Below are 22,721 nucleotides of genomic sequence, written 5' to 3' on the forward strand. Positions count from 1 at the left end.
CTCCTAGTTGGCAACTACTTTCAGCTTCCATGCATTGTAATTTTTAAAATCAGTGGAAACTGGATCAACTCCATCTATCAGCAGTTCAGAAGATCAGGCCCAAATGGAAGATTTTCTGTAAAATATTGTTGCTAAATAGCAAATTTTGAAAGGCCAACTATTGTTTGAATTTTAAAGCTAAACTTCATGAGCTGAATTTCCTCCCTCTCACCCCCCGCTTTGATTCTCTTATTTTTCTGAAGCACTCTTGCAGGCACTTTGAGAGTTTAAGCACTTAATATTGTTACTGAAACAGAAAATAGTTTTGCTATAGCAAAGATTTGCTATAGTATCAGCTTTAAAACTGAAGTTTAGTATCCCATATAAAAACTTCTCAAGACTGAAGGAGTTTTGTTCTAATTTTGTCTGTCTGTCTTAAAGCCTATTTTTTAAACAGTTCAGTGTGTAAGAAGTATAATTTAAACTGCTGTAAGGTACAGACTGTCAAAACTAAGAAATCAAATTGCTCTGATTACTCACTCGGATTGCTCCTTGGTTTGAGAATTTAATTGATGTCTCATGTGCCCATGTGTGTCAAATAAAATCAATAATAATCCAAAATGCCTCCGTGAAAGGCTTCTATGTGTTTGGAGAAATCTCAGCTTAAAGCAAAATGCGTTTGCTATTTTGACATACTATGTGTTTTATGGCATGCAGAACAGGGGGAGAATCGTCCCGAGTAAGGGACCCTCTTGAATGTCTTTATGAAATCTGACAGTGTGTGACTTGCCAATTAAGTACAACTTCTGTCAAGGAGCCCTGTTAAAAATTTGTAGTTAAAATCATCTTCTTGGTTACTTTAAGATAGTGTTTTATAGCTCTTTCATATTTTACTCATACAAAGAACTATATAACTCTTACAGTATGAATGTTTAGGAGCTTTTTGGTAAAGAAGAAAATAATAGCTGATATCTTTCCTTTTTTATATGTAATTATATAACATTTTGCACTTTGTTCTGAATTTTGTCTACATTATATAACATCAGTATACAACTGATTAGAGGCATACAAACTAGTCTGGTTTTTTTCTTATTAGATTTATTTTTTAATTTCACTACATCTTAATGAAAATTCATATTCTGGTACAGGTCATACAATCTTATGTACTGTAATGAATCAGATATGACATTATAAACTGCCTTTCTTCAATGCAGTTGTTCAGACTCCCAAGCTTTGCTTTTTTACATCTGACGCTGAAAAGTCGCTTTTCTGTATCAAATACGTTTTGGGCGGTTTTTTTGCCAGGTTGTCAGAAATTACTCCACTTTTCAAGAATACCCAGATGAGCCCAATGTATACACAGTTCCTGACTACGTTGCTGGAAGAACTGCATTTCAGAAATGAAGATCTGGAAAGTTTAACAAGCATATTTAGAAAGGAGTGCCTAGTTGAATGGTCAGTCAATTTTGAGCTGTTTTGCGTGTCATAAAGCTAAGCCAGTTAACAGCAGTTTTAATTTTCAGCATTTTGTAAGGATGCACAGTAACTACAGATCATATCTGCCAGAGTAGAAAATGTCTAAAGTATATTTTAAGGTAAAGAAATATATATGTGGTATGGAAATGAGTGTCATCATTTTGTCACTTACAGTAAGTGCCAGCTGCTTACTTATCACTTTAATCTTTTGAGAATATATTGTTGGTTTATATGTAGTTGGTTTACTGCAATTTTGGGAGGAATTTTTACTAAAGTTCTACTACAGTTAATAAAAAAAAAATTTCTGTGTGGCTACAATGGCTAAGTCTCAGAGGGGGTTTTTATTATTAAAATGGAATTGTAATGTCAATCTTTGTGATACAAAATTGAGCTAAAAGCCATGTATTTTTTGCATAACACTGAAATTACATTTTGCATTCTGGGTAGGCTGAAAAATTTAAGAGTAAATACCGTATTTATGCTGTTCATATTCAGCTGATTCAAGGAGTATAGTATTTAATTAATTAGCATATTAACATTACTGATCATGCTCCTTTGTTCCCAACAGAATAAGGTGATCATCTTAACACCTCCTACTGTCTGAAATAGTGGCACAGAGAACAAAAGAACACCTTCGATTGTTGCAACATTCTTTTAATGAAAAATGAAATTTAGTATTAGTTGTACTTCTTGCACTTCTGCTTTTTCATTTCCTTCCTATGAATAAGAATTTTTAAGTCTTCTGGAGAAGCTGACTGTAACAGCAGTTGTTCAAGGTATGCATGAAGACTAGTTAAAATGTGGATCGTCTGAAAACTGTCTGTTTGAAAGCAGTAGAAAGGAATTTGGATTGGTTTGGATTTTTTCTTGCTTTGGAAATTTTTATCCAAAATTTGCCTACAGGAATTGGGGAAGGGGGGAGAAGAAAAAGCATGTTAGCCTGGAGTCTTAAGAACACTGCTGCTGATGTTTTTCCAGTTGACCCAATGCACGGAGGAGTACTCTTTAAAAATGATGATGACAGTGCACAGAGATGTCTGATCTATAGCCTGTGTATCTTGCTAAGAAAAGGGCTGATCTTTGAACTTGTGTAAAAGTTATTTTTAAACAACCTCCAATTGTTACTAATTTGGACTTTAAAATATATTTTAATGACTAAAAACTTAATTTTTGGCTTTCAGTAGTCGTTTCATTTAAAGACTTGTGTTGTTTAGACTGAGCATGTTTAGACTTGTTTCTGTCACTAACTGATTATAAAATGCAGTTTAAAACTAATCTACTAGTCATTCTTAATGATTCCATAGTATGATTTGTTGCACAGTTCTCAGTTCATAGGACGCTGTCCTTTGAGAGGCTTGAGAAGAAAGTTGTAACCGACAGTGCTTAGTCTGCAGCAAATGCCAGAACTAGTTAAGGCTCAAGCAAGACTTACCAGGGCTGCTACATAGCAACTCCATTTGAAAAACAGAGTTTGTTCCTTTGTTTTGTTTCTGTAATTGGACATCAAAAGGGAACTCTGAACTTAATTAGTTGATTACTGTGTAGTTCCTTCATGATAATCAGGATAAATGTGTTGATTGTCCCCGACACACAGAAGCCCATTCAGCTTTTCCCTGGAAGCTTCATTGTGCAGCAGAGTTTATTTAGGTGATGCTTGACTTTTCCCAGCTTACCTTGTTATGGGAAATTACGTTCAGTACAACTTGTAAAAGCAACAATTTAAAATGAGGAAAACCTTTAATGCAGAGTTAAAGCTATGTATTTTTCTAAGTATGCAACAGGAAAAAAATACCCACCATGATCAGAGCATGGCTGATGTCAAATTCATAAGAACGCATGATGTGATCTGGATAGAAGGTACATCAATTTTGTACCATGATGGAAAAATTTTTACTTGATACGTATGCAAAGAAGGGACAAGACCTCATCAAAAGATAAGCTTACAGAAGACTGAGTAATAGGTAGGATACTCTGAGCAAAACTTAAACCTTGAATGTATATCTGTCAGCTTCTGATTTTGGAAGTTAAATGTATTTCTATTTTTAGCTAGGACTTCACTATAGATTCTGAGCAAGCCACTGTTCTGTTCCATGTACATTTACCTTGGGGCATAAAGATTGCAAGTACCCTGTGACAGTGCTGCTATACTGAGCACACCTAGAAGGCATTACAAATGTACATCATACCAGGAATGTGACTGTGTTTCATAAGGTGCAATGGCTCTTGTTTGGAAAGTTTTTACACTTCCTGTCAGTTTAGTGGTGTGATTTTTTTGTTAGTTATTTTTAGGCTTGGTCTTCAGCACTTACTGTGTAGGAAACGTGTGATCTTGTAACAAGAGTGAATAGGTCACAGGCCCAAAGACCTCCTTATTAGCGTTCTCTCTAGCTGCTTTTACTGTCTGCCTTAGCAGCTCAGAAAAGTGAGCTTCCAGGATTTTTGCATCTCTTCCTTGGCTGCTGTGTGTAAGCTCATTCATTCTTCTACTTGCCCTAAGAGAACAGAATAACCTTTCTCCTTCTGTGACCTTCTTAACCAGTCCAGAAAAAAGACTTCTGTAATATGCTAGGAATGCCCTGAAGGGATATTCTTCACTTACCTTTAATGATTTCATCTCCCCTAGACGTGACTAAAATACATGTAAATGAATGCAGAAAGTATATACGTACTCACTACTTTTGAGAAGGAGAGAAAGGCTGTAGACTCATCTCAAAAGGATCTTTCATACTATCAGCGTTAACTAATTGTACAAAGAGCACAACTTAAGCACCAAAAATTAAGTTCATCAATGTAGTTTTCTTATGAGCATGTTTTGTAACAGCTCAACTGCTTAGAAAAGTTCAAATCTAGACCTCATTGATGACTGTAAAGCTAATTTCTGCAACAACTATCTGTCCTTTAACAGACTTCACTCTTTCTCAACTCACTCCCCCCCCCCTTCTCATTTTGGTTATGCTTGCAGACAGATTGTTTCCTTGTGGCCTTGCTGCTGTGCTCACTGTTTTCCCTTCCTGATTTAGTTGAGCAGATGAGAACAGTTAACAGCTGTTTCAGTGGTGGATTTGACCCTTATCTCGATACACTAAATTTTAGTGGCGTGACTTATGAGCTGCAGGCGTGTAGGGACATTATGGGTCTGGGGCTTAAGGTAGATGGGACATAAGCCTCATTTTCTGAACAGCTCTATGAAAGGGGCATGAGCTTGGTAAAGCTGTCAGGTGCTTAGATCATAAGGATCATAAAGTTACAGAAGTCCAATGCTGTGACCGTGTACAGCATCCAAGCGTGTCTGGCAGTGGACCTGTAGCAGGGCAAATATGGTATGATGTGTTTGTTTTAATAGCAGGGGGGAAACCAGACTTCTACAGTGATTTTTTTCTGATGTGTATAATGGATATAGTAAAGAATAGATGAACATTTTAGTTTAAAGCTTAAAGCAAAGCCTGCTTTGTGCTGTTCCAGCTTTTCAGCATCAAAGGAGGAGTATGTGACATATACCTGCACAGTGCAGATACAGATTTCTTGCTGAGTTTTCTGTAGATGTAATGAAGTAATATCAGCAAGGGAACAGCGTTAATAAAACCACATAGACAGAGAAAGTCAAATTGTTCAAAGTTATTCAAAGCAGTCTTTGTGCCGGCCAAAGAGGATGGAGGAAAAGCTTTTGTGTCTGTTTTCACACGAAAGTTCAGTTCACAGTCCTGTAAATACTGTCAGTGTAAGTACTGCACTCTGCAATACTGAATTTCCTAGCGCAGAGCCCTGCACTGCTGCTGTTCGATTCTTTGTGCACATTGACAAAGTTGCTGATTTTTCTTGGATTTTGGAGGGAAGAAGGACGTTCAGAGTGGTTCACTTGATAGCTGATATTTCAGGAAGGTGAGCAAGTCATAATGTAACCTGTAAATTATCAGGTATTCAATATTATTGCATCTTTGTAAAGTTTGCAAATCATGTTATGCTTATATATGGTAATGCAAAATTCTGCATTAAAACCAGCAGAAGAGAGCTTGATTTATTTCACTGGAGACTATCAAAACAAAAAAATGCCTTATAAATCTAGAGCAACATAACTGACATGGCTGTGCTGCTGTCTAAACCCAGGACTGGAAAGTTACATCTGCCCGAGCTTTAGAGAGTGATGCAGGGAGCAACAAAGAGCACGGTGCATACATGAGACACATCTGGGGCCTCAAAGGCTGTGTCCACACAACACAGAGAAGATTCACCTGCATTTTCACTCTTTGGTCTCAGTGAATAGTTGAAGTGATGCATCTGTTGTGGTCTTGGGGGAGAAATAACGGTCCTGTGAATCTTGGTGTTGTACCTGTATGTCCTACCCTTCTCTCCCTAGTTTGAGAGAATCTGGACTCTACAAAATAGAAGAGGGGATTAGGAGCTCAGCTGGACATTAAGTCTCAGCTGAGCTTTGGCTGCTGGAGAGAAAAGGACTAACATGTCAGAGAAAAAAAAAAGAAGAGAGAAGGGGAAAGCGATATTCACACCTTCTAAATTTAGGCATCCAACCTTAGGTACCCGTCTGTCTGCATTTACTTCAGAGAGAACAAATGCTCATAAATTTGGGTTGTCCAAATCATACCTTAGTGCAGTGTATGAAGTGGGTGGTGGTAGTGCATGTGCCCCTTTCCCTGGTGGTAGAAAGAAAGCAGAAAAGTCAGCTGAGAACTTTGACTATAGTAGACTGGCTCTCTGTGGAGTAATTTATATAGTAATAAAGTGTGGCACAAAACTGAATGGGGACCTGCCCCTGCAAAGGGGGAAGTTTTTAAGCAATCTGATGCTATTGTTCAGTTATTTTCATGGCTACTACTTTGCACAGAATTTTTTCTTAACCTTTAAGACTTAAAACCAAAAGAATTAACGTAAGTGGCAGTCTTTAGGAAAAAAAATAATGCCAGTGTGTTGAAAGTACATCCAGGAGGTTTACACTCTAGTTCTACAATTTGCCTCTAAGCTTTCCATACTTAATGTTTATTTTTTGCAGTTACTTACAAATATCCAGTACTGTGGGTGGGGTTTAGCTTGATCTCACTGGGGTAGCAGGTAGTGCTGAACTGTCACTTCCAATGAGCATTAAATATTGAAAACACAAAATCAGCCTCTCTTTGGCAAGTCTTAAGTTTCCATAAGCAGCAGATGGTATACAAAGCAGGGCTAGGCACCTATAAAGAATTCTGTTTCTCAGCTGCATATCTCTACCACCTGACAGCCAGTCGTCCTCTGATTAGAGTCAGAGGAAGTGGGTGTGCCTGCCATTAGCAAAGACAGAAAGTAATACTGCTAGAGGCTTTTCATCTTCTAAGCTTTCTTTTTGTGACTCTTCATTTTAGAACCACTTCTCTGCACAGTCTGCAGACAGTGCTTTGAGAGACAGGTTGTCTGGAAAACGCTGTAGAACATGAACTGTGGCATTTGTGGTGCTAAACAGAATTTGATGAGGTGGGAGGAGAGAGCTGGAAACCCATGTCTTCAAGTAGCTCTTATTTGAGCACTCTGGTTTCAAAAGGCAAGTGAAAGCATATGTTGCCTCAGTGGCTGAGCTGGACATGCGTGATAAATGTTAGTCATTCCCCCCTTGGTTGCTTGCAGCTGTAGAGCAAGGAACGAGGCAAACTGAAGTTCTGAAAAAATAAACAAGACTAGCCAAAAAGAGTGATAATTAGCAAGAAGATAGGGGAGAAACAAGCAGGAGCCTTTTTCAACTGTTCTTGCCCTGGAGAATGGGCAATATTGTGAGATACTTTTAGGCATCCTCGTCAAAATAGTCTCCTCAGTACAGCATCATATTTGGGGCAGCACCAACAGTGGTGGCAAGGCTGGAAGGGCCAGGAACGAAGGCCACCAACTTTCTGATCAATGTTTCTGAGATCTGTGAGCAAGGTTTATCTTCCCACTGACTTTGTCACCATAGTTGAATGTGCAGATTTGACTCCTAGACTTGGGACAGCTTATCAATCAGAATAATGCATGAAGTGTGGCCCTTGTAATACTTCAGATGTCCACCTGTTTGTTGGTTTTACTATGCTATCCTGCAGTTACCCAAAGACAACAGCTCCTTAATGAGACTAGACAAGAACAGAGTGGAGCTGACGTGGTGATTGTAAGGCAGTCACATCTTGCCACGGTGAAAACTCCCCCCTTAGAAGTCAGTCCCCAGAATGCTTTGGTAGCCTATACTTTAAAGGCAAAGACTTTAGTACATTTTTGCACACTGTGATTACCTGCAGGAGCTGCATGCAAAGATCAGAGAACAAAGCCGGTGGAGCTACTGACTGGTACATCCTGCGTCATTGCAAGCTGCATCAGATCAATGCCATTTCTGGCGCTTTTTAGCCTCTTAAGTGACATGGTGTATGTAACTGAATTGAATACATAGTGGGACAGCGGCAGCTTCCTGGAGAGCCCTACAATTTGGTTAAAATTAGTCATCGCTACAGAGAGTTGGAAGGACTTGGGATGCAGCTTAAATAAGCTGCAAACACTTAGATCAGGATTTACATCATAAATCTTGCCTTTTTGTTCTACTCAAATGGGAGTGTCTACAAATCAGGTTAATATAATTTAACAGTACAGCAGTTAAGTAACAAAAAATATCACAATTGGTAGTATTATCTAAGAAGCCAGAACAACCTGCTTACAGCTGCCAGCTAAGATCTGACTCATCTAAGGTATTTTATAGCAACCATATGTTAGGCCTGTCTATCTCACCTATTATGCAAAAAAATGATAACATTTCCTAATCAGGATTTGCCACTGAGCAGGATTTTCCGTAAACATCTCAGTATTGCAAGTGCTATCCACAGTCAGGAGAAAGCCTCTTGCAGACACTTCTGATTTGTTAATTTAACAAGTAGAGTAAATGGCCACAAATCTGTGGCTAGTACTGATTCAGCAAGGCTGGCTGTAGTTCAAACTATAGGTATGTTACTTTGGCAGTTGACATGTTAAAACATCACTTAGGAATTTTGTGTTAGAAGGTAATAGCAGAATACCTGCACTTGTGCAAAAAGCCCCAAGTATTTCAAACTGAAGACATGCTCTTAAAGCAGGAATGACCATGCAATACATTAAAAATGCTTCAGTGAGACAGCGCAAGCAAAGTTGTATTGGTATAATATATTTACCTGCATAGCCAGAAAAGAGAGGTGAATTCATATCAATACAGGAAAGAAAGATTAGAAATTGAGTTTGAAAATATCAAGGTCTTTTGATAAGAATGCAGTTGGTTAAGTTAGAATAATCATTGCATTTTAACAAAGTCATACACGGCTGTAAACCCCTTTGGTTGTTGATTGTTGAGCAAGTTTTACATCCAGTTCACTTTTATGCAGAAATCTGCCTACGCCTATGCCCCTCTGCAATCTGACTTTAGTTCTTGCACGACGACTGGTTCAGTGTCCATCTGCCTAACTGTTCCTTGCTGCAATATCTGTGTAGGCTAAAGGAGTAATATGGGGGATGAAGCCGCAGTCCCGACACTCACTCACGTTCTCAAAAAGGCAGTAGTTCTACTGCTTAAAGCTCTGATGACAAAGCTCCCGTTGATGCATATGAGAGCAAACTGTTGTCTTGGTAATTATATACCTTGCTTAGGAATCACAGTATCATTTTTTGAAGAGAAGCCCTTAACTTATAAGGATGTATTCAAAAAAGCTTTTTTTCTGAACTGTGGGCTCTCACTAAATTAAAAAAAAGTAAAAAGCAAAGTAGGTATTTTTGCTTCTTAAGATCCTTGGCTTAATGTAAAATTTCACAACTAGAAATGTAATTAAAGTGTTTCTTCCTTACTCAGATAATTTCACCAGAGGGCATTTGAAAACTTGGAAAATAATTGATTTTACAGATACTGCAGTAGCCCTCAACAGCTCTGGGTCAAATACATGTCATCTCTGCCAACTAGTCATTTCTAAGATCCTCCCAAGCTCTGCTTTTTTGTACACTGAACATCTGATGCTTCTTGTTTTTCTTCTATAACCACAGATGTGCCCTCTTCAAAAAACTCACAATCTGAAAACACTAAACTGACAAGCTGAGTGTCAAACCACACACCCCAAGCAGCAAGCAGTGCTGAAGAAAAACAGAATCACGCTTGAAGAAAAACAGAAGAAATCACATAAATTGTTTCCAAAGAATGAATCTGAAACGTTTTCAACTCGTTGCAGGCATTGTTTCTTAAGAATGCAAATGCCATTTGATGCTTTTAGTTTTTATGCTCACTTACTGTATAAGCAGAATCTGCCCTGGGAAAGAAGAGATTAGTTTGGACAATGCTTTCTATTTTCTTGTTAAGATGAGTTTTGATTAATTTGAACAACGCTTTATAGTTTCTTGTTAAGATGAGTTTTATCTCTTTCAGCTAAGCTGGAGCCCTGCTATGGGACCAAGATGGGTCTCCTTGTTTGCCAAAAAGCAACATGGGTGTTCTGTGCTAACTGGGTTAACACTAGGGTAAGCAAGGCCTCTTCACTGGGAACGTGTGGTTTGTGTGCACCACGGAGCCTCTCTGCCTCAGAGCCCCTGCGTGTTGCTCCCTGAGAGCGCACCAGAGAGCTGGACAGGAACTGAGCAAAGCTCCCATCATGACCAAGCAGGCCCACAGCGGCCAGGTTGCTGTAGCAGGTCCCTACGTTACAAAAGGCTGTTTGAGCACAGTGGGGTTGAGTGATTTGTCCAAACCTTTATGGGCAGGCTCCAGCAGGAGCCACAGCTCTTCCAGCTGCAGGGCCTGTCTGCAAACCACCCCGCTCCCACTGTGGGGGCTGATGTGGGACAAGATTTGGTCCACAATGCTCTAGTGCTAAGGTGCCAAATGCTTATAATTCGGCTTGGTCGTGATGCTATGAGTTATCTAAAAGGCCTCATGATACTGTGCTGCAAAGAATGACATACAGAAGCAGTAGAAGGGGTCATTTTCATGCTGAAAAAAATATGTAAGACCAGCTAGCTGGTTTCTTAATCAAACTGTCAAACACGTCATACTTTCCAGTGTGCCATCACCTTATCTCTACAGTTCAAAACTTCTCATAGCATTAAAAAAAAAAAAAGTTAAAATGTAAAAGCATAGCTACAAATGTGTATTTAGCTGCCTTGAAAGCTGTCTGTCAACATGCAACTGTAAGATAATGCTGTTGTGCTGTTGTGCAGGTTTCACTGCAAGAAGCATCCTTTTTTAAATCCGGTGATTCATAGGTAAAACGTTGACCTCCAGTTTTGGTACTTTACTGCTGATCTTTTGTAAAGATCTGTGTAACATTAGTGCTGGATTCTGGGTTGCATCATTTATATTTTAAGGGTCTGAGTCAAAACCTGGATTTTTTTTTTCTCGTTCATCTCTATCTGATAACCTTGAATACAAGAGAGATGATGCCCGAGGCAAAGCTGATAAAGTCACCAGTACTAAGAAACATGTGTGTTAGGGGTGAGGGGGAAGCACAACAGCATAGATACCTATCTTCACATCCCTATTTCCTTTACAAACGGAGGAAGGAAGTTCCCTGCAGGTTAGCCCAAGAGTATATGCTCTTACAGCCTGGGAGCTAGCAATGTACAATTTCCAAGAACGACGGGCTTTTTAAAATACTGAATTCAGTATTTGGCAGATAATATTCACTTCATCATGTTTTTTCGATACCTAGGACTACTGAAATCCTCCTCCTAAAAATTCACAACTGGGTATCACAGCCATCAGTTACAGTCAACCCGCCCTGTCTGCTCTGCTCCTCTCTCTTCCCTCTTCTTCCAAATCTTTCCTATTCTTCCCATCCCAGTGTCTGGCCATTCCTTTCCACTTTACCCCTTCTCTAATGCCAACACCCAGCGCTCATCCTCCTGCCTGCTCCCTGCCCGCCCCTGTAAAGCTCCCACCCAAACGTTCAGTTTCCCCGGCAGGAGGCCCCTGGACCTCCCACCCCTCACCCTGGCTCCCTGCAGCCCGCAAGGGGAAGGGAAAGGGATGGCACTGCCCGGCACCCCGCGCCTCCCACTCTCCCGTCCACACACCGAGCTACTGCGGGGAATCTGCTGCAGGGCTCATTTTCTTCAGCACAGGGAGGTGAACGGGCCATCTCTCCCCTCGGGCCTTGACAGAGGCTCACAGGAGCCGTTGGTTTGGTGCCCCTTTACACGGGCGGCCTCTGAAGCTGGGAGGACACTGCCCCGGGGCCACACAACTGTTGCTGGACAGACTCATATAATGATTCGTACAACAGCATCTATAAATTATTATGAAACTTGTCTCTAAAACAGATATGAATCACCCAACAGCTACAGCAGGCCTCCTGTGCAGAGATGATTAAGAATTTTTATGCAACTTCTTTAATCAGAAGAGGCCTACTTGGCTGAAAATGAAACCTCTGCAGGAAAAGGTTGGTTTTGATTAATTTCTCAACTTGAAAAAAGTGTCCAAATTGTCAGTGTGTTTCACCTCAATATTTCTAAACACACAGAAAAGGAAAAAAAAAACAAAATCAAGTTTAAAGTCAGTTTTCATTTTAAGGTGGGTTAAATTTCATTATGATCAACTGGTATCCAACCATTTTAAGACACTTTACACCATTATTTTTTTGTTTGCAAAAGTTTACATTTTCACTTGTCTTTCCAGATTGTGTGTTGTAGGTTAGACCCTGTGGACACTCAAGTCTATTTTTCCTGAGTAGAAGTACAGTATTTATTTTTAAAACTAATGTGATGAGGTGCAGGAACAGCTTTGTTCAGAATTTCGTGCTATATAGGAATCCCCAAATAATAACCCCCGTATCTCTACAGGCTGTTACCTATCAAAAGCCATTATCTTTCATAATGCAACCTCAGGGAAGATTTTATTGCTGAAAGAAGAAATGCATTCCCACTTTTAACTAATTGTTGTAAGAAATGGTCTAGTTTCAAAACTTTGACAAAGATTACAAATTCACCACTGAAGATGGATCAAACTGATCAGTGATTACACAGGATCACACGTATTTTTAGTTGCTAATTTTTTTTTTAGTGAGCTAATAGTCTTCTTATGGCACATTTACATGTATTGAGGTGAGCTGTTTGCTATTTGAGGACTCAAAATTTTAAGAGGGTTATCAATTAGCATTTCATCATCAATTTCAAAGCACTTTCCAAAGATAGGTAACCCCTTTTCACAGAAAAGGAAAGTGAAAGGGGAGTGGAGTGACTCATCCAGGCATGTGGACTATGTCAAACGCAGAGCCAGAAATAGACTCTGAGTTCCTGGTACCCACACTCACATGGCCTGGGGACTAACATGGCTTTCACTGAAACTGATAGCTGTCATCCCACCATTTTGCAAAGGAACATCCCTTTCAGGTAGAACATGCATTTGAAATTCAAAATATATTTGCTTTCTTCTTGGTGATACATGCTGTAATACCTCCCTTACTCTTTTGCCTAACCCTACCCAGAGTTGAAAGAAAAATTTAGGAGTTGATTGACCAAATTTTTCTGTATCTCTTGCTTTGCCTTGATGTTGCTGATGCTATAAACTTGGCTCCCCCACCCAAACAGAAATGTTACAGCTAAATTGGGTCAGATTTTTGTTAGTACTCACCACCAGGTTTGGGTCGTATCTGTAGATATACCGCCTGCAACGTTTAGACGTGATTTTGAACATGTTCAGTATGTTGAGGCCAGGTGCTTTAAAATAAAAAGACACTAAAAGCAGGCCTTTTGCTCTGGCCTCAATTGCAAATGCTGAGGTCTTTGACGAATCTGGCCCGCTTCGTCCATCTTGTCTATTTATAACCTTCCTGCCCATTGAAGAAGACAAGATGAGGCTACAGATGTAAGAGGGGGCAGATGGTTGGGACAGAGCTGCACGGGAGGTATTTGGAGAGCATGGGACAGGAGTGCTGTGGGGATGGAGAGTTTGAGGTCCCTTCGCTCAGAGCTGCTCATTGCAGCCACCTAACAATAAACTCACTGGATTAGCCCAGGGCTTTAAACTGACCTCGGGGAGAAGATAAGGTGGCCACTCTGGTACAGTGGATTATTCTAGGCTACGTGAGGAAGAAAGCAGGAGGATGTTGTCCTTTCCTGTGACACTGTGGATGGACTAGACCAACTAATGTTACTTTTACAAGTCTTGCAAAACTGGAGTACATTTGAAAGTAGCACTATGAACTTCAGTATGTTTCCAGTAGCAAAGGATGAAAGAGGGAATGAGAGACGGTCCAAGGAAGCCTAAGCCAAGTGGTCCCACAGTAGTTGTGGGTTAATTCGGGACTACAAAGTAAGAAATAGGTGCATGGGTGTTGGGCATGGGTGGAAGCTGTTCTTACAAACTAGTAAAATAGCAAATCTTGAGTTTCTTCTACCAGGCATACTTATTAAAAATGAGCCTTTCTGTTAGGGATAAAAAACTGAGAGGGACACACATTAAGTGTGTTGAAAACCAGCTTGCTGATGAATCTCAGAGCGGAATCCAGCAGTAAATGGGGCTGACTGAGCAAAGACTGTAAGTATTAGTTCTTGGTGAAAATGCTTCACAGTAGGTGGGTTGTTTTAGGGGGGTTTGTTGGAATTGGGGGGTTTTTTTAGGTTTTTGGAGTTTTTTAAATCCAGACCATCAGTGTGGAGACGTTTTTCATTTAGTGATTTCATCAGCACAACAGGCAAGGTACATAGAGTGTGTGACAGAGCAGACCCACAGCTTTTGCTGAACTTGCCAGCTTAGAGTCCGTGCCTTTCACTTGTTCAGAGAGGGATAAGGAAATGCCCGCACCAGGTGCTGTGTGGAAACTTCAGCAGCACAAGCTTAAGAGGAGAGGAAACATCAGCAGAGGTTTATGGAAGAGAAGGAGGATGACAGCAGAGGTTTGGTAGATAAGGAGCGGGCAGCAGATGAGCTTACAGGACGAGAAAGGGGCGCGGGGAACAAGCTGCAGTGCTAGAAATCTGTAACAGTAGAAATGGCAGAGAACATCAGAGCGTGTGGAGCTGTAGGGTGATAAGGAGCGTAGGTCAGTGTTAGAGTGACATCAATCACACAGCTACAAAACATGTTTTAATACAAGCAGATGCAAGAGAACTAACCTCGGAGAAACGAAAGCAGGCTTCTGTGGTAGGGTGAGAATCTGCCTGTGAAAGCAATGATGGATACTAGGCTATGAAGTCAGCCTGGACAGCTAAATGCTTAGCACAAAAGCATGATGATGTTTTTAGCATCTGCATCTATGTGTCAATGCTATGTACTACTTATCTCTGTACAGAAGTTTCTTTAAGTTCAGTTGTAATTATAAATGGGAGAACCACCACAAAAATCAGCACAAGCGTTATAGGCCTGTGAAACCGTTACAGAGCCAAGCCATGTTGCAGATGGTGAAATACAGTGTTGTGTGGGAGTTAACTATTTCCACATTAACATTATTCAATCACAGTGGCCCATTTTCACATTGCTTGCTGAACTTCAGAAAGTTTGCACAAAGGTTAAGGTTTGACATTTTGAGACAGAATAGCTTAGTCCTCTATCCTCTAGTGAGAACTACAATAAATAGTAACAGAAGAGAAACACAGACCCTTACTTCATCCCTTTCCAGGGTGGAAGCATTGCAAACATGCTTTTTTTGACACAAATGCTTATTCTGAGGTCTTCATTACCAGGATTTCCAGTAAAATAGCCATAGGCAAGAAAGCACTTAATCTGACTGTTACATTAGGCTTCCTGAAACCACATGTAGGTGCAACTGTGATAAGAAAATGTTCTCAACCTTCTAATGAACTGATAGAATGATACTTCTATCAATATGTAAGGTTGTGATGAGGTCCTACGTAAGAGGTAGCAGTTTAGTGCATTAGGATTTCTTTTATTTTTTAACTGGTGTGACTTCTGTGTTAGTTTATGCAAAGCATGCCTCTAAGAATGAAGCACTGAGACAGGGCATAACGCCTTGTTCACAACAGCATACTTCATGACTGCACTCGGAAATCACTTCTCTCTTTAGATTTAGGTATTAGTTCAGAGATGCTTACTTCTAGAAAGCAATATTCTCTCTGAAACACTTGGTTCTACAGACCCCTAAATATGTGTTTAGCTCACATTGTTGTTGCTGCTCTACATCTGTTATTTCTGCAGTACGGGTAGATACAGCACAACATCTTCAGTGTTATTACCGTCACAGAAACATGGTATCTATAGGTGTTTGCACCACTGCTTAATCAGAACTTTCCAGTTCTAACAGGACTGGTGCAATAATTCACTCCAAACACCTAAAATAGACAACCTTCAACTGGATGATTTTCCTACCAAAAGATACGCATCCTCTATCACAATATGCTTTGGGGTAAACTGTTATCTTCTGGAATGGCTTCTACCACATTTCGCTGCAAGTTCTCTCGTCCTCGCTTAATGCTCACAACTGGGTTCTTGTATTTGGTTCTTAGCGATATTCTCAGCTTTCAGAGCTGCGGGCACAGAGCGCACATTGCGCATGGCAGTGACACAGTCACTCTCTGACAGAGCAGAAGTCCAAACCATGCAGCCCCTCCGATCCCAGGGTCAGACCAGGCTCTGCATCAGGCCAGCTGCCACGAAGCCTCCATGGCTTGGCGCTGCTCATTAGCAGCACGACTGCTAGCCGAGCTTTCCACTGCATGCATGAAGGAAGTGGTACCCTGTAAAGTTTGCTGCCTTTCCTGCTGACACACACATCAACCTTTGCAGCCAACGAGATAGGGATCATACAGAACCTACCGTCTTTGTTACCAGTCAGTCTCGAGTCCTCCCAAAGCAGGTCAGCCTGGACTGTATCCTCTGGATAAAGAGCAGCCTGTGCTCCTACAGTCAGAGCTCATACAGTGATGGGTGTGCACAAGCAGCACTGAAAATGCTGGCATTTCCACAACACTTGCCTTTGCATGTTCATTTATTAAGTGTTGGATGAATTTTGATTGAGGGGGAAACCCCAAAACCCATTAGTAGAAAAACTGTTGTGTGGCAATGAGGCTGCTTTTACAGCATGACTGTAGCTTCCAAGCTCCAGCTCCCTCAGTCGCACACGCACACGCGTCATATCCCTGCTCATTTCCAGTTCCACGTTCCTTGTCCCAGATTCCGGAGTTTCCTCATTTACCTGCCCTTGCTCCCCTATGCTCCAGAAGCCCTACACCTGTATTAGGTGGTTTGTCCCACCCTTCTCACCCTGGCACTTGGTGTCCTGAGGCTGTGGGAGGAGGAGGGAGACCCTGGCGGTGGGCCTGCCTCCTTTCACCTCTGCCTCCTGGATGCAAGGAATCATCTTGAGAGAATTTAGCTGCAGAGACCTTGAAAGTCTCCACCAAACCTGCATGAACTGTGGGTTCACAGCTTGCAGTGGGTCTTGCAGAAGTGGAACCCTGATACTAAATGCAATGTCTTTGCTACAGCCTTGATCCCACTGTCCTGGAGCAGTGGAGGAGCAGCAGAGGTACCAAACTGTTGCCCATCACTAATACAGCAGGAGTCAAAAGACCTCTGGTCTGTGTGCCATGCTCAGGTCTGCAGGTGAGGCCAGCTGCACAGCGATCAGCTGGTACATAGCGGAGAGTCACTGCTTGGCTCTAGGAAGGGACTGCAGCAAACCCAGCAGTGTCATCCAGACACCACTCACAGGCATGCAGGCACAAGCATGTCGCAGAGGTAACTGGTCGTTAAGGAAAGGCCATACTCCCTAGTGTCCCCAGGTATAGGTCCCATTTCCCTGCCACACACCTTGAGGTGAAGGAACAAAGTGCCCAGCTCAGAACAGCAGCTTGAGAGGAATGAATTGTTGCTTCAAGTGCCTTCCCCCCCTCAGGACAGAGCAGTTCTGCAGGGACCTTCCAAACAGGAGTGTGCAGAGAAGGGAAGGCATCCCACCTGAAGTGCCACGAGAGGGAACTGCAGCTTCAGAAAGAAAAGGGCACAGAGCCAGAGTGACATTTCCCCAAGGCCTCGTTCTCAGAGATTGCTGAACCACAGTGACTGCCTGTAACCCAAGCAAACAGCAGCGTAAAAGTTCAAGCACCAACATAAGAGAGTTCAACCTACTTTGTTAATCTGACAGTTACAGGCAAACAAGAACAGGGACCATAACACCGTTAGGCAACTTTTAAACACGCAGTGTTTCCTATAGTCGTAACATATAGCAATCACCAGGAATAACTTCTCTCAGCATGTGATGACTGCTAAGTCACCCGCAAGGAAAAAAATGCAGCACTGAACCATTCTGCTTTTTAAATGCAACAAGGAGATCCAAAAAAGGCATTTGAAATAAATACCTGCTACAAAAGAGGAGAGGACTTGTCAAACCCTGCTGCGTGCATTCAGCTAACTGGACCAACCCGCATCCCAAACCACTGAGCATTTAGGCAGGGTGTAGTCCCGCTGCCAGGAGGCTTCTGTCACATAGTAACCTCCTCTCTCTGCTGAGGTCAGTGTCTGACCAGGAATGGGTTCATCCTTCGCCCTGGTGTCTGAGGATGAAATGTTTTGTGATAGCACTGGATATGCCACTTCCAGTTCAATGCAATGAATTTCAGGCTGACCACAATCTGGTGTGCAGCTACTGAGCGCGAGTTCTCTCCCAGGCAGGCTTAAGAGTAGCCCTTAGTGTTATGTTAGTTCCTGGCCTTGAGGAAGAGCAGAGCAAAAAACAGATGCTGCCATAAGCACAAACCCAAAATGTGCTGAGCCATACAGAATTGCAGTGGAAGTCCTGGAGATAAGAGTAACGCCTACTGAGCCGGCGTTTCCAGTAGTCAGCAGTGACCAGGAAACAACCGTTTTCCCCCAGTAGACCGGTCGTTGCCAAGTTCAGCCTGCAGAAACACCTCGCCAGCACCAGTGAGACTCCTGCTCTATCAGTTAGATGCAGTCCATGTATCATTGGCATGGTTATGGAGCTACAAACAGGTTCAGTTCAGTTTAGAGCACAGACCGCTCAGATTTACGCTACATATTAGATTAGATGTAGGTCATCCCACAGTCACGTTCTTGCTCTTTGATTTCAGTTAGAGTAAGACAAATCTGTTACATGTGAGTCAGCTCCTAAATGCTCCTGGGGCAATGGGATTTAGCCTATATACAGACCTATGTAAATACCAAAAAAGAAACTAAAGATTTGACCTTTGTTTACCCAAGTGAATCTCAATTGACCAAAAGGCAAGTCAGATTTTAGTACCATTTCTAGGATTGATTCAGCTCTGAATTAGGCTAGCTTCCACAACCCAACTGCAAGTACAGCACGTCTGTCAGCAAAAGCCTACGCAGAGACTGTGGTGGCACCAGGAACCCGCAAGTCACACAAAATGAAGAATTTGTTGCAGAAGTCTGGAACAGGAGCACAACCAGCGTGGCATATTGCACTGATTTATTCATCGCCTTCGCCCCAGCAAGGAGCCCTCTGCTGCAAACATCTCCACCAACTCTGGCTGCCCCAGGGGAAGGCCCAGCAGGTTGGAGAAGGTGCACAAGCAGTACCAGTCCCCCAGCAGCACCAGCGATGAGTCAGGCCCGATCTGTACAAGCGCACGGGGGCCAGTCATCCAGGGCACCATCCGAAACTATCGCTAGCAGCAGCCGTGCAGGACCGGAGGTGTCAGAGACACCCTGTCGCAAAGCTCTGGGTCCCTTTGCCCACACGTAAGTCCAAGACCAATCCTCAATGAGGGCACTTTTCCCTTTAGTCAGAACTTCATGACCGTCTTTGTAATACCTTGGGCAAATATTGACTCCGATCCAACAGACTGAAAATATTTGGCTTGCACCAGATGTGGTGCGTTTATATCTTTGAAACATTAGCTAAAGGAGTGATTTGGGAAAATAAAAATTGTAGGTGGATGTGTTTACTTTGCAAGGTTGTTCGCATTGTGCTCTGATCCCGGGAAGTGTGCGTGAAGGTTTTAACCACAGGAAGAAAGCCAGCTGTGAGTGCCGCAACGCACAGTAGAACTGTGTGCATGCACGTGCATTCCTGCATCTGCAGCTCCCCCCACATGATAGCTGAAGGGCTGAGGATCACTGGTGAGTACGTTAACGAGTCCATACACTGCTGCCCTGAAGAGACCCCAAAAGGTCTGTCAGGTGAAGAAGAAATTACTGAGCTTCAGGACAGGTCCTTCAAAGTATTTGGCATCTCATACTGGGCCTGCTTTTCCCAAGAACTTGGGCACTGTTTCCCTGGCTCCCAGCTGACAGCAGCTTTTGGGAATGCTGACAGCGTTCCAAGCGAAGGGAAGGTATTGCCCCCTCTGCCATTTCTCTTGCCCCAGCTTGTTAGAAAAAGTTTTAGTAAAAAGCATATATCTAAGCAGAGAAACAGCTTTTGTCAGAAGGTTGAAAGCAAGAGAGAGGTAATTTGAGTGGTTTAAGTTGCTTCAGTTTTCAATTCTTAGGTCCCTTTCCATCCTGAGCGTTAATTCCCTGTGAGTGGCTACTCTCTCCTGCTAAAAATCATCAGTCAGGCGTGGCTTTGGCAGTGGCATAGCTTGCCTCATGGGAAGCAGGGAAGGGAGGAAAAACAACCTGGGAAGTAGAGCAAAAGCACTTCAGCACCATTCAGTAACCTGTGGATATTCCTTTTGTCCAGTAGTTCCATTTTGGGAGTCAATGGGCATTCATTTTAGGGGCCTTTCAGAAGGAACAGGAGCATGAAAATAGGTTCTTTTCCATATGTATTAAATAAGCGTAGAAGAAAAGAAAAAAACCCTAGACTTGTGTTCAGTATATTCACAGGAAGAATCCTAGTGAAATATTTGTTTTCTGGACAACTTAGGGCCAAACTCAATAGGTAGAAGTTTGAACAGCATTATTGTTTGGGACTGTTGGACTGTAAATTTAATGCAATGCTCTTTGACCATCCTCTCTTAAAATAATTCTCTTTGAGTCTGCAGCACATCCCAGGCAGCACTTGAGAAGTACAAGAGGAACTTTTTGCTGAGTCTTTTTCCACAAGTGAATCTCTTCATCAGATACACAACACCTGACACCTGGGGCTCTCATGCCCTCTGAACAGTCAACAGATATTGCCCAGAGCAAGAAAGATGTGCCAGCCACACACCGATCTGCATGTACACCTACCTCTAATGTAGAACTGCCTCCCAGCCCTACTGGAAATTCAGGGGTGTTGGAGATTTCCCGGTCACGAAAGACCACACAGCAGCCAACCTGTCCCTCCAGACAGCTTACCTATTCGCTGTGAGTCCCTGCAGGAAACTAACCCTGAAAACTTTACTGAGACACTAAGCTTGCGTTGAAATCAATCTGATCACATGTGGGAGGTGTAGGAACATCACTTCCCCCAAAAGGGGAGTTACAGATTGGTTTCAACGTGATGATCAGTTAAACCAGCACTAGAAAAGAGACTGAAACTTTGCCCACGTCTCCTTGAAAATATTCCCTTGTTCCACAAGTTCACTGCCAGAGGCCAAGATACTTCAGAGTAATACACCACGAGTTCAGGAACTCAGGTTATTTCAGAGGAGCGCCTAGAAGGCCACTTTGCTGAACTCATGGTAAGGTAGTTAAGCTCAGGCCACAGTGTCTCAACAGCATGCAGAGCCTTCTAACGCAGCTGTAAATCCAGAAAGGCCACTTGGAGGTTTCCCCCTGCCAAGGAAACTCTTTAGGTACGATACAGTCGGTATTCCTCATACCTGGAGGTTTCTGAGCCATCGTCCCCACCAGCAACACTTTGCACACCCCCCTCCCCAGCTAATTACTGATGGTCCAGCACGCTCTTAGCTCTGTGTGTCCAAGTGAGTTCAGCCTAGGTTTTCCTTCCTCAGAGTCGCAGCATATATTTGAGTACTCCATCTCCCAAGCCATAGTCAGGTCATATTCCCCTTCCAAGGTGTTGGAGGCATTCCTGTGGAGGAATCGAGTCACTCCAGCACCACCTCGCGAATCCTCAGCCTGACCTTTCTGACCACAGCTGCCCAGAGCCGGGACGTGCCAGGGACACTGGCTGCACACACATTTTCTCTCAAGCGTTGTGGTGGAGTTTCCTCCACCTCTTTGTCAACCACGGTTACAACATACAGCCGAGCACCACCGTTAGCAAGATGTGCAATTACCCTATTTGAAATTTCTCTCTCAAGTTTATAGGACTGCAAATGTGCCAGGAGTCCCTAGCAGGTCTCAGTTGCCATGGGCAGGTGGAATTAAACACGATCTTCCCTGGCCCACGGCTTTCTCATACCGATGCCATCTTCCCTATCCCCCCGTGTTCCTCAGCCCTAACCAGCCTTTACACGAAGGGGCATTTTAGTTTGGTTTTGGCCTGCAGAAGTCTTCAGGGCATCACATAAAGCTGTTAAGTCAGATTCTCAGTCACACGAAGATAGCTTTGTACAAAGCTAACAATAAAAACGGTCTTTGAAAAGCTCCTCTACTGCCAGATGAGGAATTAGGCCCATTTCACTTTTAAGTCGACAAAATACTTTGTTATGCTATGAAGAACACGAACATCCCAGAAGTGTGGCTGGGGCAGCTGCAGTGTCAATGTGATCAGAGATCGTGCCATGTTCCCTGCCTATTGTGGAATGTGCTAAAGGGGTACTTCAGCTCCGTTAGCCCATACACCTGATTTCAGTCACCACCCTTTATTCACAATAAAGAGAAGAGCACCCCTTTGGAGTAAAGGGGCTGAAATAGTAGGAAGCAGAGCACCCAAAGCATGGGCCAGACCTGTGGCAGGCTGGGAGCAGGGCTGCACCGTCACAGGCCTGTCCCTGCCACGCAGCGGCCTGGCTGGGAGCCCACGTGTGGGAGCCAGCTCTCAGCTAGGGCATGTGCCACCAGCTCTCCCACAGACGTGACCCCCAGTCTCTCACAGCATGGGGGGCCGAGGGAAACGCACGGCAGCAGAGACCAGGCACAGCAACACCCACAGCCCAGCCTGGAGAAAGGTAAGAAGCCAGTTTTTGGGTCGGAAGCCAGGCCCCACAAAGTCCACCAGACCTCCAGCGTTGCCAGGCCACTCTGGTCAAGAGGCAGTGGTACCACCACCGGAGACTTGATTCACCCGCCAGCTCTTGTGCCCTCAGGGAGCGTCACTGATTCTCAGCTGAATTCCCACCGTGCAGGCAACCAGGAGAGGGATCGGACAGAGGGCAGTAACATTTACCCAGGAGACTTCCACTACCAGCACCAGCCGACCCCCTCACTATAGCAAGTGCCACGTGCTGCTTAATTGCAGCTTTTCCCTTGCTTTGGATGAACAGCGGCAGAACCCAACCCAGCCAGTGCAGTTGTCCTTTTGCGTTACTCTTTACTGCATGGGATC

The 22,721-nt window shown here is 43.0% G+C and overlaps 1 protein-coding gene across 5 annotated transcripts in view; it reads left to right on the plus strand.

Moving 5' to 3' along the window:
• The window catches only part of RPAP2 (RNA polymerase II associated protein 2), a 69,649-nt gene that overhangs the window by 42,057 nt on the left and 4,871 nt on the right, over positions 1-22,721 (plus strand). The window contains exons 12-13 of one of the 5 annotated variants that reach the window (XM_075424909.1): positions 1,285-1,434; positions 2,024-2,622. The exons of 2 other annotated variants lie outside the window; for them this stretch is intronic. In XM_075424909.1, the coding sequence (XP_075281024.1) occupies positions 1,285-1,434; position 2,024 (151 nt within the window). In that variant the 3' untranslated portion in view covers positions 2,025-2,622. 2 more of the 5 variants (XM_075424911.1, XM_075424907.1) reach the window with 2 other exon arrangements.

This window comes from Opisthocomus hoazin, chromosome 6 (assembly GCF_030867145.1).
Source record: "Opisthocomus hoazin isolate bOpiHoa1 chromosome 6, bOpiHoa1.hap1, whole genome shotgun sequence".
Classification (NCBI taxonomy): domain Eukaryota; kingdom Metazoa; phylum Chordata; class Aves; order Opisthocomiformes; family Opisthocomidae; genus Opisthocomus; species Opisthocomus hoazin.